Genomic DNA, 22,910 nt, shown 5'->3' with positions numbered 1-22,910 from the left:
GGTTTCGAAAACAACTCATGCTTTACTTAAAAAAAACGTTTTAAAATAATAAAAAAAATCCTACATTACTAAACTTTGTTGCAATTTTTTTTCTTTATTTTTATAGAGACTTTGAGCCAATTGGCCTCATTCGTCTCTTTACTTTGTTACAATGGCAATACATTAATGCTAAGCTAAAATCTGTAGGCGAAAGAGTTCCGTTGGAGCCAAAGCCTCTATAAACTATTCTAAGCTAAAATCCAGTCTGACCACAGCTCGTACGCAGCCATTGGTTGAAGTATTGACTAAACACACAGGAGTGTTATACTGTTCTTTAGCTGTTATACGTCTTCACGTATGCATACACAGTAGTGTAAGTTAAACGTACGAAATGAAATGTAACAAATGAAATTTAAATGGTGTTTGTAATATAAAATGTAAATTTTCCGAGAAAGTATAAGGTTTAAATGCACAGTTGACAGTATATAACAAGTATAAAATAAACGATTTCAAAGTAATTTGATCAATTAAAATTAGTTAGTTTTGAATAGTGCGCTACTAGAACAAAATAGGTAGCCAATCTTTGTTGATACAATTAGGAGCCAATGTGAATGAAATCTCGTTTTTTTAAGTATGATAAAATTTTAAAACGAAACAAATGCTTGCAAATTTATCGTTGTTTTACTTAACCTGAGCCATGACTGGCTACAGATTAATTCGAAACTTAATGAGATAATTTATGAGATTAATGAGTTAAGATAATTTGAAAATGGCTTTTAGTTGAAAACAAAACAATGGCACAGACTTAAGTAAGTAATCGTCATAATTTTAACTTTATGTGTACTCCAAATCCCGTTGTGCCCAATCATATGTTTTTCGCGCTACGCATCTGCGCGCTCTCCGCACGGGTGTGTATGTCAGTTTGGTGTCCCCGGCTGCTTGCGTGTTTGTGTGATGTTATTGCGTTAGTTGTATCCGTTGGAGATTCTGATATGATGTGGGGAGACAAAGCGGCGGCTGCACTTTGTTCAACAAGGCGATGTGTGCGTGTTGCCACCGCTAGAAGGTGGATAGTGGAATAGATCTCCCACATGGTTAGAATCAGTATTCGCTGTGTAAAAATGATAACGGTAGAGGTTATTTTCAACGGTTAAGGAGCAGCGTTTATCATCTAGGCACTTGTTTAGCTAGATGCGATTATAAATGTATTTCAGGGAAATGTTTAGAACCACCATTTCTTATTAAATATATATTTTCTATTCTATTTCTTTCTCTTTATTGTTATTAAAAGTATGTTTATTATAACTTATTGTTTGAAAGTACTTCAAAAAATTCATGCCTGTCAAATATATAGACTAAATTTAAACAATCAGCCGGATAGTCGATTTTTAGATTTTTCCGATTTTTTACAAATTAATTTAAACTTCTTTTTAAAACAGCACGTTTATATTAGTCATCTGTACTCATGCACCAGATTTTCATCTGTTAGAGAAATTGTTAAAATGTCCTATGTAATTTTTTTTTCAAATAGTTTTTTAATTGGAAGGCAGCATCAAGCATTATTTTGAGTGCGTAACGAATCAAGAGGAAAGTTTAATTGTCCACCGTCCAGTGTGCAACTATCTCATTGTGTTGATCGGAGGACGGTTACTTTCGCGCATGAGAAGTGAAAATCGAACAGAAATGAAAAGGCAGCACAGCAGACACAACGTGAGCGCATAGTAACAGACGTTGTCTCTTGCTTTTACCACCAGCCAAGAGTCCGTCGGAGAAGAGTCGACTCCGGGCGAAGTGAAATAGTGGAAGCATGTAAGCTCAGAAGAGTTGGCAATTCTTGAGACTGTTTTTGTTGATGAAATCGAACCATCCCAGGACCGGGGATTGTTGTGGTGTGTTGTGTTTATTGTGACTTTGCTGGAACAACAACCCAAAGCAGCAGTGTGTAGTGTCATTTTTCTATCGGAAGCACTACTAGCCGACTGGAGAACAGCGTGGCGACAGTTTTGCAGCTAAAGGCCATGGCCTTCACCTAGTGCAGTGTGTGTGTTTGTGTGAGGTCTCGGGAGTTGAATGCCACACGACGGACACGACGGGTGAGGGAGCGACCGGTGGTACGAATGTCCTTTATGGAAAGTGCATGTCATATGCTTTCCGAGTAGCGTATACCCAGATGCAACGCAACGCTACCGAATAGTAGACGGTCAGCAAACGGGCAACTTGCTCTCTGGCGCAGTGCAGTCGTACGCAGTGCTATCTCAGGACGCAGGCTGCAGGGCGTACTTGTGCGTGTGAACCTACAGTGCGCGTGTTATGCAAAAGTGTGCCTACGCTGTGTGTTGACGCCGGAAGCAAGGCACCTATGCCTTTAGCGCCAAACACGTACACCGAAACACCATACGCACTATTGGCGCTGGCTGGGTAGATAGAAATGTTTCTTTTGCCATTGCAATGCTTTTATTCGTGTTTACGTGTGCAGCGGAAAATTTTGCAGCTGTTTGCTAGTGTGCGGTGGGTTACATAAAAAGCGTGGAAAGCGGAAACTACAATGAATCGGTGGCTGGCAAATGCAAGGGCCATTTAAAATTCACTAGCACGAAGAATGACTAACGTTTTGCTCCATTTGATATCGTCTCCGTGAGTTCGATTGGTTGTGTGGTGAACCGCGCGTCCACTGGGCGTGTGTGTTGTTTTGCGGGCCTTTGTTTTGCCGCTACACACATACACACACATACACATACACAAGCGGCTGCTACTTTGTTTGATCAGATGCTTTGGTCAGGTTGAGTAAACGTGACCGCAGCTTGCTTCGATTGCCGTCTTGGACAGAGGAAGGAAAAATTCGGCACACAGAGTTACAAACACAATCAAGCGATGTGCGAGCCACTCACTGTCTCAAGGGCGGTACACAACAGTGAAGAAAGCAAAGATCGCAAACAGAACGACAAACGTCGAACGAAAATAAAGCCATCGTCAAAAGTCAATGTCAATGACGCGCACAATTTGTGTTGGAAACGCATGCGAAAAACGGCAAGTGTTGTGGTTTAGCGCACAGCAGAAAAGGGTATAATGAACGACAACGGATGTAAGGGGGAAAGGGTAGTGGAGTGCGGAATCGCCGTACGGTCAGCTGTGTGACGCGCCAGGTGATTTTGTTCGCACGAGAACTGAAGCCGCGCCTGACAGCTGGTTTTGTTGGTGTGTGAGTCTAACGTCTAGACGACAGTGAAGCCAAAAGCGGAAAGGCTTGCCTTGTCGACTCGTGCGCAGTATTTTTCTTTTTTGCTTCCTTGCTCTCACATGCTGCTAGGCCTTTTAAATGCGTCAGTGTCTTTCTGGTGTGTCGATGGAGAACGCTTCGGGAAAGATTGTTTGTATGTGTCGTTAGTGCACACTGGTGCTGGCTGTGTCACAAACAAAAAACTTAAGCACGAGATTTGTAAACTGATATTAGTGCAACTCAATACAAAACATAGTCGCAATGTGTTTTACTAGTCAACGTTTAATATGTTCTTTTTGTTTACTATTTTTTAAACTAATAACTTTGTTGTGTTTTAGTGTTTTATAAAGTTCGTGTTTTTAGGTTAAATGTACGTGCATGTGAATATTGTTATTTTTCTTTTATGCTCAAATCACCCGTCAACGGAAAAAGTGAACATTTTTAGACTATAAAGCTCTAAGTGTATTAGTAGCGGCGGTTATTTAAAGAGTGCCCCGCACAAGCAAGAATCACAACAGTCAAAAATCATTTGAATGAGACATATCAACGAGCGGCAGGAATCGCTTCGATTGGGTAAGTTGCTAATTTAGATCGCTTTTGTTAGTATTCGTAAAATACCATCAACGCTCTAGCGAACTGTTTTTTTTTGTGTTGTGCTTTGGTACTCTGTACCTTAAGTTCTTGCATATTACTGACACTCAAACACAGGTTTGAAGCTTTGTTTTAACAACTTTTACAAAAATTTAAATACATTAACTCATTACAATCACCCAAGACGGGAAGGATAATAGCACCGGTATATATGCATCATCGCACTCAGCAATACTTTGTGCACCGTTTAGTTTGCTCCCCATGCATTTGCTCGCGTGCAGCTTTGTGTAATCGTTTGTGTCAACAAGATGCGCTTTTCAGTAGCTGCTGCGTCTGGAGCGGGGCGTTTGCTTGGCAGCTTATTGGGTGATTAGTAGCAGCCTGTCGAGAGGGCGCAGTGATAGTGGAAGAAAACGTAACGCGCACGAGCAATAATTTGCACTCTTTTGTTTTATAACATTCAGAAGGAACTGTTGACTTGAAACTGTTGCACATTGTCTGAACTTTGCTTGAGCTCAACCGGTCGATTTCTCGGGGAATGTCCTTATGTGGGGCTTCCAGCTGATGATTGTGTGTGTGTTTGTGTGTAAGCCGTAAATGGCCAGGAAGTGTGAAGTTTCAATATCGAATGGCCCAATTGTCCTTCGACATCGGTCGTAGCGAACCCAATGAGGCACAGTCGTTGTACATTCCATTCGATGAACCAATTAATGGATGTATGAAGGAAGCTTCTAGGCATGTCTGGAGATTGTGTGCCGGTCGGGGACTTTCAGCAATAAAAGAGATGAATGAATAACACAGCAAACATGTGTGTTGAATTTTCATGGTAATTAAAAATTCAGCTAACCAAAATCTTAGTAAGTTTAGGAATTTTCATATTAATTCACACGATATGTTCAGTAAACGACAGAAAATAAAACACCACGATCACTCCAACAATTGTTCAAGTGAGTGTACTGCAGTCAATGACCCGGAAAATCTACCACAGCAGAAAAAGAAAAGGAAAATCTGTAGGACCGCTCCACCGGTCCAACATGAACCACCAATAGGCTCATTTCAAAACATGTGTGTGTTTGACCACCAGCAATCAATTGCTGTTTGCAATGCTGATGATTACAAGTCACGCCGATACTCCACGTCTACTAGTTCCGACACATCGTAGATCGTTCACTTTGCACAAAGAACGGCATCGTACATCGTACGTGGTGTAAGGTGAATTGGCCGATGGAGTAGAGCAGCTGGCCCCGGTTTATATAACATACGACAGCCATGAAGGTGGCCGTTTCGCAATTATAATCGTTCTATTCGTATATAACCTGCTGAAGGTGTATTAATCAATTGATTGAGGCTACTAGCATAAACATAAGTAGGGAAAAGGGTTCACAGAGAGGAACACGCGGGTGGCCATGTACGATGATGTGTCTCTCTGGCATGGAAAACATTCATCACATGATGTGGTGGTTAATGGCAGGAACAGTATTGAAGGGCGCATGACAAGATATAGTGGAGCAATCCACTCCTAATGACACAACATTCTCATTTGCTCGGTTGGCATGGGATTTTTTCCAAGTAATTCCCTCGTCCAGATAGTATACAAACTTGACACAATAAAAAGTGATTGGCGTGTGTCGTCCATTTGGTTCGCGATTTGTACTGAAGGCATACAAAGCAGAAGGTTTACCTCGAGGTGAACATTAATGGCCAGGAAGGGGAGGGTGATTCGGTTTTAAATTCTAGGTCAATAGTTAATTATTACAATTCAATGAACTTGGCAAACGACGATGTTTGTTTCCGTCCTAGATTAAAGCACAATCCACCATCGTGGGACCAGTTTGCGATTGTAGAAAGCAGTATTCGTTAAAAAAAAATTATTGTTTTTAGTCGAATCGATATGTTTTGCTTTATTTATGATTTATGCGAGATCTGCTGACATTAATCATCCCGTTTTCAGTGGGATTTTCCGATTTCCGATTAATCACAACAATTGGCATCATCAGCGCAGATGATGAAAACAAGTAAAAAAATTGCGTTATTTTTCAACTCCATTCTTTCGTTCTGCGTTAGCGTTTCTCCATTGATTAATTGGTTAATTTTGAAGCTTGATTTTTGCTCTTTTTTGTGTCTGTATCAATCTGTTGTTTTTGTTTGCACTCAATTCAGTGACCATGAAAAGTGCTGACGTTTAGCGTCGTTTTGGTAAAGTCAGCTGACAGCGCGTTAGCAGCGACGACTAATTGCAATTAGAGTGGAATGAAGCGGCCGCGTTCGGTTTTGGAGGTTTAGGTTTGAAATTTGTTTGGGGTTTTTAGATGTTTTTTTTCTCTCTCTCTCTTTCTCAAAATAACGCAACTTTTCCGTCCAGGAAAGGAAGGGGTTTTAGGAAGTGTGCCAACATTTTTGTTCGATCGTTGAGATGGTGTGGTTTGATGAATCAATCGCATGATGATGATGATGATGATGATTGATGCAAAACGGGGTTGGGTTTCGGATCAACGTCGTTCAAGGTTGCAAAGAAGAAATGTATTAAGGATGAATTATATTACATATTATTTGAATTAATTGTTTAAATGTTTTGTTTGAGAAAATGATAGAGTTTTGTAGAGTTAAACGGATATTTATGGGTAAAATTATGTTCAAAAATTGTCCCCCAATTGTTTATCACAATTCCTGAAAAGTAACGTGTAACGGCCTATGAACAGGAATGTCGTTTGTGGGTTATTGTACATAACGTTGAAAAATGAATGATAAAAGGTCGAATAATGGATAATTTCTTTAGTGAACTACTTTCAAGCTACATTTACGTTGAAACATAAACGAACGATAAAACGAGGCCGTTCTTCGGTGCTCAACGCTCGAAAGGAACTGAAAACGTCATCCAAATTGTATTGCGAGCGGCGCGCGACCTATGGTATGCATGTTGTTGTGCCATCATTATTTTCACGAAGTTCAATGACTTGTACCACACCCCGACCTAATACATAGATCAGCCAACCGGTGGTGGTGGTGCTCCTCTATGGAGTATCGATGGGCCGGCGTGGTGAGTACGCTTTAAAACTCAGCTTTAGTACAATGTCGCTAAGCGAAGCGTTACCCCGTGTAGCGAAATAAACAACCGCATCGGCTGTGCTGCTGCTACCCTTCGCGTTATGACGATGAAGGTAAAGGACAGACCAGTTCGTAAAGCGCCAGGCATTTTGGTGAATGAAATTTGAGGCGCATTTTTGTTTTGCCCCCAAACCGGGTGACGTCATTTGAGTGCGTACTGTTGTTCGTTCGTGTTTGCATTGTTCTATCTCCTAGGGTAGATTTGAAGAGATGTTCATGGGGAACAGATAAGAGCGGTGTGGTGTGGTATTTAGTAAACTGTCCCTGACCCATTTTTTGTGTTTGGTAGGAATTGCCAATGCAATTAATAACTCTTGAATGGTTAATTAAGGAAGTCTTAGTCAAATGTAGCGAAACGAAATTTTATGTTATGCTACTGCTTTGTACTGCTATGTTACACGTTGCAAAATCTTTATTGTGAATCATGGATAAAGGGGAATACAAGTAGTCTTAAAATTTTACTTAGCGATGTATATTTATTATACAGTTGCATGCAGAAAATGCAAGATTGAAACATGCTAGTGAGTTTTAGAAATGAAAGGAAAATAAATTAAATAATTGTTTTGCTTTTGACACTAACCTACATTTATTTTTTAAATACTTTTATCCATACAGGGTTTTTCAGGAGTTCTCATAGCTGTGGAACACTTTGTTGAATCCTTCCTATTTGAAATGAACTTAATGTATTGCATATTGGACTCTATAGCACCCTTCTTGGATAAATCCAATAGGAATTTTCAAGGAGCCTGTCCAAAAAGAGTGCCATATAGTCCAATTTCTATTAGTTGGAGACAGTCTGTCGGTGAACAGTAAAATGAAACAAAACATTATTACAAAATTTAAATCACTTTTGTACATATGCGTTTTATAAACACATGTAGCTTAACGTTTATCATTTTATCTCATTTTATAGTCTATCGAATTCGAGTTTCCCCGTGTCATGGCTACAACATAAGGGAAATATCAAAAATGTACTCTCCGTAATTGCCAGAATTGTGTGCACAATTTCTCGCTCCAAAACCCACGATGTCATAGATGATTGATAGCCATTGAACTGATATTTTGTACGCATGAAAACAATCAATTTAGCGAGATACGCAGTTTTCGCACAGCACTATGTTAAAGGAGCTTAAGCTGTCAATTAGCTGGCGAATCTGGAACATTGTTTGACCTACATTTCGAAGGAAAGGTTCAATTAGGTTGATTTCGGTGTAAATAATTCGTCGTATGCAAGTAGCGATGAAATGTGTTTACAACGAAAGGATATATTTTAATGACCTTTACCTGGAATTGAAGAAAAAAACACGCAAGACACATATATGTCACCTTTGCTTGTATAAGGACGCCACTATCTTCATCCGGTATGAACATAAGAAAGTGATGATACGAAACCGTTTATGTAACCATCACGAATCCTTATCACCTTTTTACTACGTTGTTGAGTGAGCGTCGTAAGTGTGTTATCATTCCACGTAGTGTACTCCTACTACATACTGCTCGACATTTGCGTACGATCGTTGCTTCGCGGGGGTAAATTCATTCTTTTGTCGAGGTGTTGCGGTCTGATGCGTGATGTTCAGTGAACCGCTGACGGGGTGATCTTTTTTTTTATTCCTGCTATTTACCGTGACGAACTGTAGCTTACAAGGTTACTGCGAGGTGCTGAATGGGATTGGCCGTTTCTGGAGTGAGTGAATGTTTTTTTGTTTGTTGTTTTTCGCACCCGTACCGATAGAAACTGGACTGCAATAAACGTGGATAGGGCAATTGGCGTGTGCGCGGTGTCTAAGCGTTACTTACGATAAGGAAAGTATGTAAGTAAGGGTGCCGGGTCGGTATGCAGTGTAAATCCACGAATATCGCACAATTCGTGGTAATAATCTGTCCACATTTGCTGTTGTTATTCTACATCCGTGTGCGAGACGTTCAGTCAATATCGTTGGAGCAACATGGACTTAAGAATGTAGCGATTTTAAGGTATGCGACAATGTTGTGGAATTTTGGATTTTTTTTGTAGTTTCATATGAATATGAAAACATAATCAAAACAAAAACAGTTTATATTCGCAGTAAAACTACTCTGCGTATTTGAAAGTATTTGTATATCAACCCCTTATGCCTAGTTTTATCCATTCCATCCAGCGACTCACTCGTTGTTCGAAAAAAAAACTCGTTGTGCGTGAGGCTTTTGTTCTGATTTGTATGATTTGGCGAAACTGTGTATGAAAAGATAAATAATTTGTTCCACGACCACAAATGTGCTGATAAACAGGGAATATACGCATTTGAATGATGAATAATGTATGTATAATACTAATATTTGAGAAGATTTTTGTAGTTCACTATTTCTTTGTCATTACTATTGTGCCATGTTCTTGGAAAAAATGGTCGATTGGTATAGTCTTTTATTTTGTGTCGGTACTCTTTCAATAATCCAGTTTCATCACAATTGAAATGTTTTAATGTAATATATCGCTGAAGAATTTCACCGTGTGAATTATCAGTAAAATGTTACCATAATTTTAGTGGCATCAAATCTACAACACACCTGTACACTTCGACCAGTGGTAGCAATTGGCAGGGCAAACTCTCACCTTCATCAGCACATAGATCCAGAAAAACACTGTACAACATATACGTGCCTCCTTAAATAGTTTTGCAATAAACGATGCGTAGTTTCTAAGCTTTTATTTACCTGGGCGATAATTGTAATTTATAGAAATGCTTAATGTTGGCACCAAAAAACGTATCAAGAACAAAAATGATATTGCTCGTTATGCGGGATTTTAATCGTTAAGAGTGGTACTAAAAATTTAGTTTTACACGTTATGAGGAAAACTCGTTTTTAAACTCAATTCCACTGTATAGATTTAAATAATAGCGCAATCGCAATTGTTTCAAGTTGTTTGTAAATATTTTATATTATATATATATATGTTTATGTTTATGTTTATGTTTATTTGTCTATCGATGGACAATAATGCCCTCTCGAACCATTTTAGCAATGTTTTACAATGAGTTCTTTACAATGGATTACAATAACATAGAACATAAAAATGTGCACTATGGAACCAAATTTAACACAGAAACACGATCGTTAAACTCAGTTGGCAAAATCCTCGGCTCAAAAGCGTCGCTGACTGCGTTGAAAGCACGGCACATAAGTAGGAACGGGTCAGAGGAGCCAAATTGCGTTCTACGGTCGTCGAGGGCCAACATTGCCCGAGTCCGGAGCGGCCTGGCCGGAACGTACAGGTTGATGGCAGCCAGTAGTGACGGAGAGTCAATACGGCCGTCGAGAAGTCCCGTGATGAACGACAACCTGGCTTTTCGTATTCGCTCACTTAGGGTGGGTAGCCCGAGTAGTAAACACCTAGTTTGGTAATTGAGCCTTTGGTTCCATGAGCGAAGTGCAAATCGTGAAATTTTGCGCTGGATTGATTCCAATCGAGCTAACGGACGCGCTGCAGTTGGCCACCATACGATATTTGCATATTCCATCAACGACCGGATAAGTGAGCAATAGAGCGCCTTGGTGCAAAGTATATCATTAAGCTCACGAGTCATATTGATAACTAGTCCTAGCATTCTATTGCTGGTGGCTACTACATGATCCAGCTGATCCTTAAATGATAGTTTTGTATCGAGCAAAACACCTAGATCCTTAACACATAGTTTTCGCACCAAGGACTGTCCATCAAGCGCATATTCATACAATGATGGGCAGCGAGAACGACTGAAAGTGATGACTTCACATTTATGTGTGCATAGGGATAAAGCATTACGGTTGCACCAACACTGGAACTCATGCAAGGAAGTTTGCAGTCGGGCGTGGTCTTCTGGTTCACGAATAACACGAAAAATTTTCGCGTCATCTGCGTACAGTAGATGATTATCAGCCGGAAGGATCAATGTCGCGTCGTTGATGAAAAGAAGGAACAGCAAAGGACCCAGGTTGCTGCCCTGCGGGACTCCAGAAGAATAATCATATAATCACCGACCGAATAATCACCGACCCGTTGGTGCAGCGAGTTCGGGTCGGGTCGGGTCGGATTGAACCTATCTTGACCCGACCCGACCCGAACTCGTCGCACCAACGGGTCGGAGTCGCTTATGCTTTCTCGCACCTACTGATCTATCGGGTCGACCCAAACTCGCTGCACCCTCGGGTCAAACTGAACCTACCGTGACCCGACCCGACCCGAACTCGTTGCACCAACGGGTCGGAGTCGCTTATGCTTTCTCGCACCTACTGATCTATCGGGTCGATCCGAACTCACTGCACCCTCGGGTCAAACTGAACCTACCGTGACCCGACCCGACCCGAACTCGTTGCACCAACGGGTCGGAGTCGCTTATGCTTTCTCGCACCTACTGATCTTTCGGGTCGACCTGAACTCATTGCACCCGCGGGTCGGATTTGATTCCGACTCCGACCTAGCGCACCCGCTGCACCCACGGGTCGGAATCGATTCCGACTGGCTTGCACCCGACTCCGGGTCGGGTCGTGAAATGAATCGTATGACCCAACACTAGTAGCTATTAAGCGGCTTCCGTGGAGACATAACGACGTGCTACCATCTTACCGTACGAGGTGTCAGTTGTTAGGGCTTGAAACTCTTTAAAAACGAAGAATGGTTGCCCAAGGAATGTTTAAGTTCAAACTGTTAACTGGAAGAATGGATGCACCGCTATTGCTAATTAATGTAAATGTTTATGTCCCTATTAGGCCTTTAAGAACTCGAAAATTTTTAATTACTGATTTTTTAATTACTTTTCGTAGTCGTCTTTTCTGTGCTAGGGGTCCGTTATTATTGATGTCTAAGAATTTTAATTTATATTCAAATTTAATTGAATACAAGTGTCATACGAGACTGCATCACGTCTAATATTAGAAATTCCATAGTTTATAAGACATTAGTTGTAGTTGTGTATGTAAGCCATGGAGGCTCGATACCTTTATAATAACTAAATAAATTAATAAATGTACAAAATAAATACTTAAGTATTGTTCTATATGTGATGAAAACGCACGTAAAAAAACAAAACCTCCTGCTCGATGTGTTTTCAACAAATCTACACAATCTATTCCATTCATAGTCAGTGGATGCGCACGGATGTGGATTTGGTTGGGTGTGTTATGTGTGTACAACCTTCAAACCGTGCTGCTAATAGTAATTCCGGTTTTTCCTTCCCGTTCGGTTCGATGTTCCTCTTTGGGTCAATGTAATGCTTATCCTTGAACGTGGGTGACATTGCCACCGTGTTGGATCACGTTTTCACGTTTTCACGTTGTCCAAAAACGAATTGAGGCGGTGCGAAGCGGCGGGGCATGGAATGGGATTTGCGGATGATTACATGCCACTACACCAGTCCGTGTTTGATTGGGAGATGGTTGGTGGAATGTTTTGGTCGAATGCCAAGTAAGCAAAAAAAAAGAGTGTATTTGTGTGATGATCCCAACACCCATACTCGTTCGTTCGTTCGTTCGTTCGGTCGCTCGTCAGCTGTTACTGGCTCGTGAGTCACTTGTTGGGCGGAAGTGGTAGTAGGTTCACCATTTCTTTGAACCGGTTTGGGGACGACCCTGTTGCTGTGGTGCTGTTTTGCATTACTGCGGGGGTTATCAGTGCTTAGTATGCAATCAGCCTGCTGCTCTTGCTATTGCGCCATTCGACTGGGGGCCCCACAAGCATCGGAACTTTTTGTTAGCCTTGCACAGTCGTGAGAAAATTGCTTTCCTTGGTGTTTGTCAAGAAAGGAAGCAAGCTTTAGGTTAGGCACGACCTGAACAGCCTGCTGTTTATTCGGAATTTTAAAGCTTGTGAACGATTACTCTCTTCCCAGCACGTGAGAGAGCTTGCTATTAATTCGATTCCTTTGCTCATTTCCTCTGCAGGTGATACGGCGGCCGGTTTGCTTGGCAGGAACGTTGCGTAGGAGCACAGCACAGCAAACCCAGCTCAACAGCTTTGGACGGAGCCAGGCACCGAATGGAAGCAACGTCGGTGGCGGTGGTGTGCAATTGGTTTCGTACCGTATCCGGTAACAACAGCTGCCAGGCAACCGTAGCTGGTGCCTCCATGTCGCCGCCCTCTCGTTGGACGCCTTAAAACCAACTCCACAATCCACATCCTCCCCTCCCCCCAGCCATCTCCCCCCTTCACACATCTCCCTGCACACGTGACAAGGCGACGAGACGATGGGTGAGGAGAGTCTGGAGCGCAGCGAGGGAAAGCTGCTACAGCCGCACGTGGCCGATTATAGTCCAGTTCGGCAGGACCATCAGCATCCTTCTTCCCAGGCAGCTGCACAGGACGACCCATCGCAGGAGGAGGAGGAGCAGAATGGCAACGACGAGAACAACAGCACCAGCGCCCAGCGAAGCGTCGAATGTCCCAAACCAAACGGTGAGTGTAGCCTTTTTCATTCCTACCTTGTTGAAGAAAAAGCTCCAAATCACGTGCACATTCGCAGCGTGTTGCGTGAACTCTGTCCATGGCTTCCTTGGATGTTTGCCACGACAGTGAATGATCGTTCGCTGGTGCAGACTGATTTGGAGCACTTAGATATACACGCACAATGTGTGGTGGTTGGTGGCGCATACGCACGAGTAAGATGGCCCCCATCCCATCTGACCGAGACGATTTGTGGTGCGATCTTTAATGCGTCTTCCCGTTTGCGTTGACGGGCCAGTGTCCCAGCAGAATGATTAAGGTCAATTGAATTGCGGTGAAATTGATGGACGCTTGATACGATCTCTGCTTCTTGGTTCTAGAACGTACGCTTCGCTTTCGACCGTTGCCGCCCGGCTGCCGACATACGGTGTGGCTGCCCCCATTGCCGAGCACCCGTCGTCGTCCCGGCCTTTCAGCAGTTTCGTTGCTGGCTGGCTGAGATGAAGAACATGTTTACGTGTTTTGAGCCTCCAAATCACAAACGGTGCGTCACGTTATTTGCCTACCAAGCGTTACTCCAAAACAATGTGTTTATTAGGGCTGTTTCGCTTAATGTGTACTGTGTGTGTGGGCTGTTTGTGAAGTTGGTATGTTGTTGTGAACGGCTATGACGTCCAACAGGCGTCGGCGTGGTTGTTATTGGTGAATGAATTCTTTGGAAAATTGCTATTTAGATATGAATGTAGTGTCAGTCCAGGAAAGATATGAGTGAGTCTTGGATCTGCAGTTAGAAATTTTGAACGTGGAGACTTCAAGCTGTGGAAATTGAACTCGATTGCTAATGGTAGTAGTATTCCACGCCATGAAGCAACCCGCTCCTATCAGTAATCGATTGCGATGTATTGCGCTTGATGCATAAAATACAATCTGTAACCTACAACGCTCTCGATAAAGCATGCCGCGTTTTGCAAGAACTAATTTGCAGACCAAGCTCCAGATGCGGGCAATTAATGTCTAGCAAGAAACACAAACCAGCTCATTATGTCACGCTGTATGGATTTAAACGATCCTTTCGACCTACTCATGCAAAGTCTCACACTCCCCCCCCCCAGGGGCGGACAATTTCGATTGTTGTTGGGCAAGATATAATTGTAGCGCGCGCGATCGAGTTTTCGGTCGAGGTTTCGCGATCACCAGGACAATCCCAAATGGAAGTAAATGTAGACGCTGAGACGCTGCTCTGTGCCACTGCTCTGTGCGATGGATCTGGTTTTGAAAGTAGAACCAACTGATGGGACATTGTGGCATGCGGTAAACGTGTGTTGTGGCATGAGTCGAATCATCCACTCAACGCCATCGCTCGCGCCCCTATTTATAGGCCCGTCGTAACCCACATTTTAGGGTAAAAAACGATGGCCAAGAAAGAATTGTTCCGTCCATCCCTTCCAACCTCCGCTAGATGGTTCGGTTTTGCAGTTTTTGCGACAAAGAGATCGATCGAATAATGGCAGTACGGTCTTCGTCACCCTTTTTTCACACTGTCTGTCTATCGTCAATTGATCGTTGAAACCCGTTACATAGCCCGTTCGCCCGTCCTGTGGGAAAATGCCCAAGAAACGTGAGATGTGTGTTCTTTATCGCAGTACTTGGGCTGCGTAAGAACTGACCTTGAATTGTACACAATCCGTCCACGCGTGGTTTGGCCTGATACATCAATGGTTTGGCGTAAATGATGGCCTGCGTTTGCCTGCCCGGATGGACAAAGGGGTTGGGCGATATGCGCGCGTTTGGTGCAATTCGTTCGTTTTAATTGTCAACCTACGAGAAAGACAGATAATGGCGCTGCACGGCTCACTTGTCACGGAATTGGTAGTAATTGTTATCAGTTATCGTTGATTCAATGGGGGTAAGTTTATCGCGATGGATGATGGTGGCCTTGAAATGGTCACCGTGGAGAAGTTTCGCACGGGCCGTCGGAGACAACATTGTTGTAAGTCTGCTGTTTGGATGAGCAAAAGTCGCAACGCATATTTTATTGTGATCGATCAGTGAGTGACAGATCAAGGTGTAGGATAGGGACGTTTTTGTCGGAAGCTGATTTGAAGCAGCATTCAGTTCAAATAATTGATAGGACTATTTCCATTCAGTTTCCATTCAGCTCCTACACAAATGAGTCGATATGATGTTTAATACGTCATAATTCGACTTTGTAAATGATCGATCCCTATTTGGGGATGCATGAAGCAGCTGCCGTTATTTACTAATTTGTACGACGCAATTGCAATATGCAAAAGTCCTTGGTAGTGGAAGGGCGGCGGTTTTAGTGGGAATTGAACCTTTAAAAAGCCATGTAGCAACCACCACGGTTATCCGGTACACCACCGAGTCGCATTGAAATAGTACACATCTTTTGGCCTATTAACGGACCCGAAATACTCCACTTGTTCGTTAGGGGTATAGTAAATTGTAAGGGATTGTGTAAAGTAAATTGTATTGAATAAAACCAATCATATTGTAGTGCTAGTCGTACAGGAAAATTGTTCTTTTTTTTATCATGCAAAAAACATAAGCATTGTTTTTACCTCCCAGCGTTTATTAAGAATGTCAAAACTTTTATTGCAATCAAAAGCCAACTCAAAGGCAACAACGGCAAGATATTTGACGTGTTGCTGGAACGGATATGAGTGCCAAGCAAGGCAATGAGGCACATCAAAAACATCATTATTAAGTGATTGTTTGCTAACACACGTTTGCACCCGTGGTTGCAGGTGACCGTTGGAAAAAGGAATGAGAGGGTTAACTGAATCGCATGGTTCCGGTACCCAAAAGCCACGTGCGTTAATTTTCTGATTTCGTTCCGGCAAATACACACGCGTACGGTGCGGTTTGCAACGATTGAAACAACAGTTTTGCGCAACATTGACCATGATGCAGTGTTGTTCGAAGAAGAAAGTGTATAGTGAAAATGGCTCCTTACTTCATTCGCATTTTGTACAAAAATAACATACTGTTAGAAGCATAATCTTGTATCGATTATTCGGTTGAATTTCGGTTGCTGCGAAACGACGACGACGAGATGGAAAATTACGCAAAGGAAATTCATTTTCCACTTTAACACAGTTTCGTCATTTTACGCTTGGGATCGAGAGAGGAGGCTTCTATTTTGAGCATCTTTTCGCACAAACCGTGTCCAATCTCGCAGTGAGTGGGAGGGATAGGTGCTCGCATCCATTTGCCCTAGTCAAGAAGGAAGATTGTCTTTTATTTAGCTAGCCGGTGATATAGCGCTCAGGTGGTGGTGGTGGTGCAAGGTTAAGGTTATCGAAGTAGCAAGAGAGAATAAGGCCGTTGCCATGGAGGATGGAAAGCACCACAAGGTGAGTTGGTAGGTGGGCAGAAGAGAGCACACGTACGGTTCATCCGTAGTAGTGTATGCCCTTCCCAGCACGCTTCGTCTCCCCCAGAGCATTAAAGAAACATTCATCTAGCTTTGTGCTAACAAGCATGGAAAGATATATTTTGATTTGACCTGAATATTGAACATGTGATTTGGGTAAGATGAGAACTGTCCGCAATCAGCACAAACGGTTTCCATGAAGTGATAGATGAATTCGAGATCTTCTGAACGACACAGCTAGAATTACTGTAATGCGCTGTGAAAAGGTCCTTAAAATTCGTTTGTTGTCGACTTGCTGTTAACGAAGTTGGTCAAGATTTGCAAGATGACGGTAACATAGCCGATGTGTGTTTTCATTCATATGCTCTACACCCTATAAAGGAATGGGTGGAAGAGGTATGCTGGTACATGCGCACTACGTTTGTTTATGATTGCTGGAGGTGATAAGAAACCAATTGTGTATTATGGAAAAAGCGAATTTTTCCGTTACAAAGCCGTTATAGTTCCTGGAAAACGGGAGACGTGATGGCATGTTGAGTGTGATTATTTTTACACATTATGCCATATGTTTCAGATACTATAAAAATAAGGCACAAAATAAGTAGCTACATATATGCGATATGGATGTAATAATGGTTTTCATGTAAAAAGGTTAAAGAACCAGCGCAATATATCACTTACACTCGATTGTGTACCCAACGTATCGCGCTCAGCGTGTGCTGCTTTAGCCGCCGGCGGTTAAAAATGGCTGCGTACGTAGAATGTGGTTGTGGCTGGGTTTGTGTACTTGCTAAGAACGAAGCAATGTTAACCCTTCTGCTCGGGGATAGTGGTAAATGTGCGGATGAACAGTCAAGCAAAGCAAATTTTGTTAATTGTTAATTTTTCATCTTTCCATTTCCCTACAGATCCCTCGCCGGTTCAGCCGGTAGACACGATCAAGCTCAATAAGGTGCTCCCACCGGCATTGACGTTGGAACCGCAGACCGACGATCCGAACGGACCATCCCGTACCCACGAACCGGAAGACAATGCTCAGAATCAGCTGGAATCGAATGGCCGAGCGGCATTGCTTCCGCGCAATGGCAGTGCTACCATTTGTCGCAGCATTTCCAACAGCACCATGCAACCAATCAGCACCAAGACGGGCCAAACGGAACGATACCGAGCGCCGGACGAGGGTGGCGATCCGGAGGACGGCACCACCGACGATGATTACGAGCTTGTGCCGCCAGACGGTGGCTGGGGATGGTTGGTGCTCGCCGGGTCGATGCTGGTGAACATACTCGTCCCTGGCACGATCAAGAGCTTTGGAGTGCTGTTCGTCGAATTCCTCGAAGCATTCCAAGCATCGCCGTCGTCGGCGGCCTGGATTCCGGCTCTTTGCTATTTCCTGTACAGCTCGCTGGGGCCACTCTCCAGTATCCTGTCGGTGAAGTACAGCTACCGTACGGTTACGATCGTTGGCGGAACGTTTGCCGCCGTCGGTATGATCATCACGTTCTGGGCCACCTCGGTGAACTATCTGTACATCAGCTACGGTGTGCTGGTCGGCACCGGGGCGGGTTTATCCTTCCCCCCGACCGTGTACATCGTCACGTCGTACTTCGTCAAGCTGCGAGGGCTGGCGAACGGACTGTGCATCTCGGGCAGTGCGCTCGGATCGATCATCCTGCCTCCGGTGTTGCGTTTCCTGCTCGAGAACTATGGGTATCGCGGAGCTTGCCTGATCATGGGCGGTATCACGCTGAACGTATGGGTGGCGGCCATTTTCTACGAGCCTGTTGAAAAGCATCTGAAGCGTGTGCGCAAGGTAAAGCCGGATGAGGACGACGACGGGCAGAGGGCAGTGGTCGTACAGCAGCGGGACGTGATCCTCGAGGAGTGCGAATCGAACGAAACTGATCCGCTGGCGGAAGATCGCAGCGTGGCGAACGGACAAACCAACGCAAACCCAACCGCTTCCCAGTCGCTGCTACCGCAGGGGAAGTCCGCGAGCGTGAAGCCAAAGTTTGCCATCACCGGCGATGACACGCCTACGATCTCGACGCCAACGCTCGAGCACAAATCGCCGGATATTTTCCGCTTCAATCCAAAGAACGGGCTGATCGATAGCTTTGCCCGGAGCGCATCGGCCGCCGCCGTTCCGGTCTCATATGGTCGCGATCGAGACGACATGCTTGGCGGTGCTGCTGGGGGCACCAATCAGCGGCAAAGAAAGATAAGCACCCCGATCAAGGAGGAACACCGCAATCTGACCTTCACCAGCCAGCTGAGTTCGAACTCGTTCCTCGGGAACGAGGGTACGCTCGGTTCGTACTTCCGCCTGAACCGCCTGAACTCGACGCGCAGCGGAATGGGCCAGCAGAGCGGTGCAGGGCAGCAGCTACACCACCGACCACCGAAGCGATCGCCTTCGACGAGCAGCTTCCAGTACATGAGTACTCCGTTCCACGGAAGCACACTTTCCACCCACCAGCCGAAAGAGTTCGCCTCCCATCTGTCGCTGCGTTCGTTCGGTGGCAGCGTGTCGCGAGGCAAATCGTCCGCCCCGGCAGAGGACGCAACGGCGGAGCGTAACAAATCGGACAGCAAGATGGACGGCAAGACGTTCTTCGATCTGTCGCTGCTGTCCGATCCTTCCTACCTCGTGATCCTGATTTCGAACTCGACGAACGCGATCGGCTACACCAACTTTATCATTCTGCTGCCGGCTTACGCGATTTCGCTCGGGTTCGACAAGAGCCTGGCCGCGTACCTGCTATCGATCGTTTCGACGCTCGATCTGGTTGGTCGCATCGGCGGATCGGCGCTGTCCGACACGAATCTCATCCCAAAGACGTGGTACTTTGTCGGTGGGCTGTCGATATCGGGCCTGGCCCTGGCGCTGCTACCGACCGTCCGTGACTACACGATGGTGAGCGTGTTTTGCGGTTTGTTCGGGCTCGCGTCCGGCACGTACGTGGGCATCACGGCAGTCATCATGGCGGATATGCTCGGCACGGAGCGGCTCACCTCGTCCTACGGCATTAGTTTGTTCGTAAACGGCATTCTGCAGCTGATCGGACCGCCGATCTGTGGCGTCATCTTCGAGAATATGGGCCGGTACCAGCCGCTGTTCACCGCGCTCGGGTTCGTGCTGCTCGGCGGATCGGCCCTGTGGGGCTTTATGCCGCTCATCAATCGCCAAAAGCGACGAAAGGCTGAGGCTGCGGCCAAAGCGGCGGAAGCAGAAGCGACTACTAAGGTATTAGCTGAACATGCGTTTGACGAGGACGATGATCAGCCGTTGCAGTTGAAGCGCGATGCGGTGGATAAGGCGCTAATCGCGTAAAGGACAGCGGTGGAATGTATGCAGCATTTTCTATGCCTCACAATGACGCTATGTTTCGCTCAAACACAGACACAGAACGGAGATGCAGATGGCAGGAAAGCAGAGATAGATAGGTTTACTACAGATAGGTGACAAAGGGGGTCGTAGTGCTGGAAGCAGCACAGAACCAACTAACTCCAGAACATGAGAAAAAGTGACCATATACTATAGTTAGGTATACGTTGGAAAGGAACAATGACACACGGTGGGGCATGAAGAAACACACACACACACACTAGCGTAAGCGAACAGTGGCCATCACGCTCAACAAAGGGGAGTTTAACCAATCGTCGAACGCTCGAGGCGCACCCGAGGCGCAAAGAGCATAGGACAAGGATCGATGTAAGATCCATTAGTATTAATTAGAAAAGCGTTTCCTGAGTGTGACACCCTCACACACATGCCCTTGTACGTGCGTTGAGCGCAAGCAAGCAGGGAACATGTGGCGCCCTTTCACGTTTCACGACGCGTGCCTCAATATGATCCAAATCAATCATTATACTCTGTGTGCGGAAGCATAAATTGTGCGATTCACTAATGCCGGCATAGGGAAAGCAAAACCTGGGCGACAAAGGCGTGATGTTTTAGCTTCTATTAGAGTGTCCAGTTTGAAATTGTAACGTGTTTTTGGGCTCTTGAAGAGAACGAAGGGCGGCGATGCAGGACGTGAGTAGTAACGAGGTGCTTTATCGGTATGGCCGTAGGAACGAAAGTATTTTAGCAAGAGTGTTCTGAACTCTGAACCAAGTTTGACCACAAGAGCCGTGGTTAGTAGTGTTAGATTGTTTCCGGTTTTATTTTCCGTTTGTTTCTTGTATGGTTTTAAATCTGGATGTGGTGAATGTGGTGTGTTTGCGTATTTCTTGTGTGTCGGGTGAGAACGAGTGTAGATGTCGGATGCAGACGGTGCCGGCTGGAGAAAGCATACCAAAAGCAGCATGAAAATAGCGCGCGAAGCACATAACAAAGAGAAACATATTTAGCGTAGCGTAAGTACTGTAATGACACCGTTCAATATACAATTTATTTTTGCCAGACGGAACTAAAACAGGATGTAGATAAACTACCATATAAATAATATAGAACAATTCATAATCGATTGATTGAGTGTGCGTCAATCGTTGTTTGCAGCATTTCCGAAATTTTGGGTCTTACTTTCTGGAGAACATACATGCCAATTTGTTGCGCTGTAATTTAGATACTTGATGGTTTGTTCGTTTTGTTTGTCCACTGATACCTACGAGTACTTATGTCTTCAAATTGGCCTCAACATGTTCAATAATTACCTAACGATCCTTAAAATTGTTTGAATCTTCTTTGAGCACGTCTAATAGTCATGGCCAGGTTGCCAATCCGTTTCCAGGAAACTCGGTCCTGGGCTGCAGTCCTCCAACCACGGCTGCATCCGATCTCCGACAGGTTCGACTCCACCTGATCCACCCAACGAGCTCGCTGTGGCTGTTGAACTCCTCTACGCCTGGTGCCGAACGGGTCGCTGACGAGCACCCTCCTGTCCGACATCCTCATCACGTGTCCCAGCCATCGTATCCTTCCGGCTTTGATGACCGTCAGGATATCAGCACCGCCAAACAGCTCAGCTAGCTCGTGGTTCATCCTCCTTCTCCACACGCCCTGCTCGCACACACCGCCAAAGATAGTCCTTAGCACCCGCGTCCTCCGTTAGCATAGTCCAAGACTCGTACCCGTAGAGGACTACCGGACGAATCAGTGTGCGATATATGGCGCATTTCGTGTGTTACTGGAGTCTTCTGGATCGCAGAAGTTTGTGGAGCCCGTAGTAGGCACGACTTCGCTGAACAATGCGCCTTCGGATTTCGCTGCTACCGGTGTTGTCCAAAGTTACGATCGTACCAAGGTAGCAGAACTCCTCTACCACCTCGAGATCATCGCCGTCAACTGATACTCTGCTTCCGAGTCGGGCTCTATCACGTACAGAGCCCCCGGCAAGCAGGTACATTGTCTTCGTCGCATTGATCCTCAATCCAATCCTCTCGGCCTCGCGTTTCAGTCGGGTGTACGCTTCGCACACCGCCACAGTTGTACGTCGGATAATGTCGATGTCATCCACGAAGCCAAGGAATTGGAGAGATCGGAGGAAAATCGTGCCCCAGATGTCGAAATCAGTAGCAAGGGGCGAAAGTCTGCAGAAGAGTATTCGAGACAGCATCTTGCAGGCAGCATTCAGGACTGTGATGGCTCGGAAGTTGGCACAGTCCAGCCTGTCGCCCTATTTGTACACTGGGTGTATCACACCCAGTTTCCACTCGTCCGGCAGTTCTTCCTGATCCCAAATCCTCACAATCAGCCGATGCATGATGACGGCAAGCCGCTCCGGACCCATCTTGAACAGTTCGGCCTCTAGACCATCGCTGCCAGCTGACTTGTTACACTTCAGCTGTTTGATGGCACCAACGACTTCGTCCAAAGATGGCGGGGGCACTTCGTCATCGTCATGTTGGCTGTCGTAGGGCTGCTCTCCTCTGCTTCCTACTTCTGTTCCGCTATCTGCTCTATTCAGGTGTCCGTCGAAGTAGCACTTCCACCTGTCGATCACCTCTCGCTCGTCCGACAGGATATCTCCCTCCTCGTTGCGGCAAATGGCGGTTAAATGGTGGTCATGGGAGTAAAGTTTTCCTAACAATGCACGCTTTCAAATCATAAAAGGACCAGATATAATGCTTTGCAACATAACTCCTATACAATGATTCACCCCTTTATTCCCAGCTCATTAGTCATCTCAACTCAAGTGCAGCGATTCTTGGGTTATATTTGATTTTCGGTCAAGGAAAGCTTTAGTTGCCTGTTTGACATACAATTGGTGTCAGAAGGA

At 44.9% G+C, this 22,910-nt stretch overlaps 1 protein-coding gene across 5 annotated transcripts; it reads left to right on the top strand.

Moving 5' to 3' along the window:
• Window positions 1-1,626: 1,626 nt before the first annotated feature.
• Window positions 1,627-21,159, top strand: LOC120893720 (monocarboxylate transporter 12). Of its 5 annotated transcripts, none has more exons than XM_040295773.1 (4): window positions 1,627-1,689; window positions 3,535-3,769; window positions 12,791-13,301; window positions 17,595-21,159. In XM_040295773.1, the coding sequence occupies exons 3-4, from the start codon at window positions 13,094-13,096 to the stop codon at window positions 20,018-20,020; spliced, it is 2,634 nt and encodes an 877-aa protein (XP_040151707.1). In that variant the 5' UTR covers window positions 1,627-1,689; window positions 3,535-3,769; window positions 12,791-13,093; the 3' UTR covers window positions 20,021-21,159. The 5 variants fall into 5 exon arrangements, with proteins under 5 accessions (XP_040151707.1, XP_040151709.1, XP_040151706.1 ...); XM_040295775.1 differs by having other exon boundaries at window positions 1,652-1,788; window positions 3,629-3,769; XM_040295772.1 differs by having other exon boundaries at window positions 1,652-1,788.
• Window positions 21,160-22,910: the final 1,751 nt, after the last annotated feature.

The sequence above is a fragment of the Anopheles arabiensis genome, chromosome 2 (assembly GCF_016920715.1).
Source record: "Anopheles arabiensis isolate DONGOLA chromosome 2, AaraD3, whole genome shotgun sequence".
Classification (NCBI taxonomy): domain Eukaryota; kingdom Metazoa; phylum Arthropoda; class Insecta; order Diptera; family Culicidae; genus Anopheles; species Anopheles arabiensis.
The sequence above is the reverse complement of the archived record's forward strand: the minus strand, read 5'-3'. Positions and strand labels throughout refer to the sequence as shown.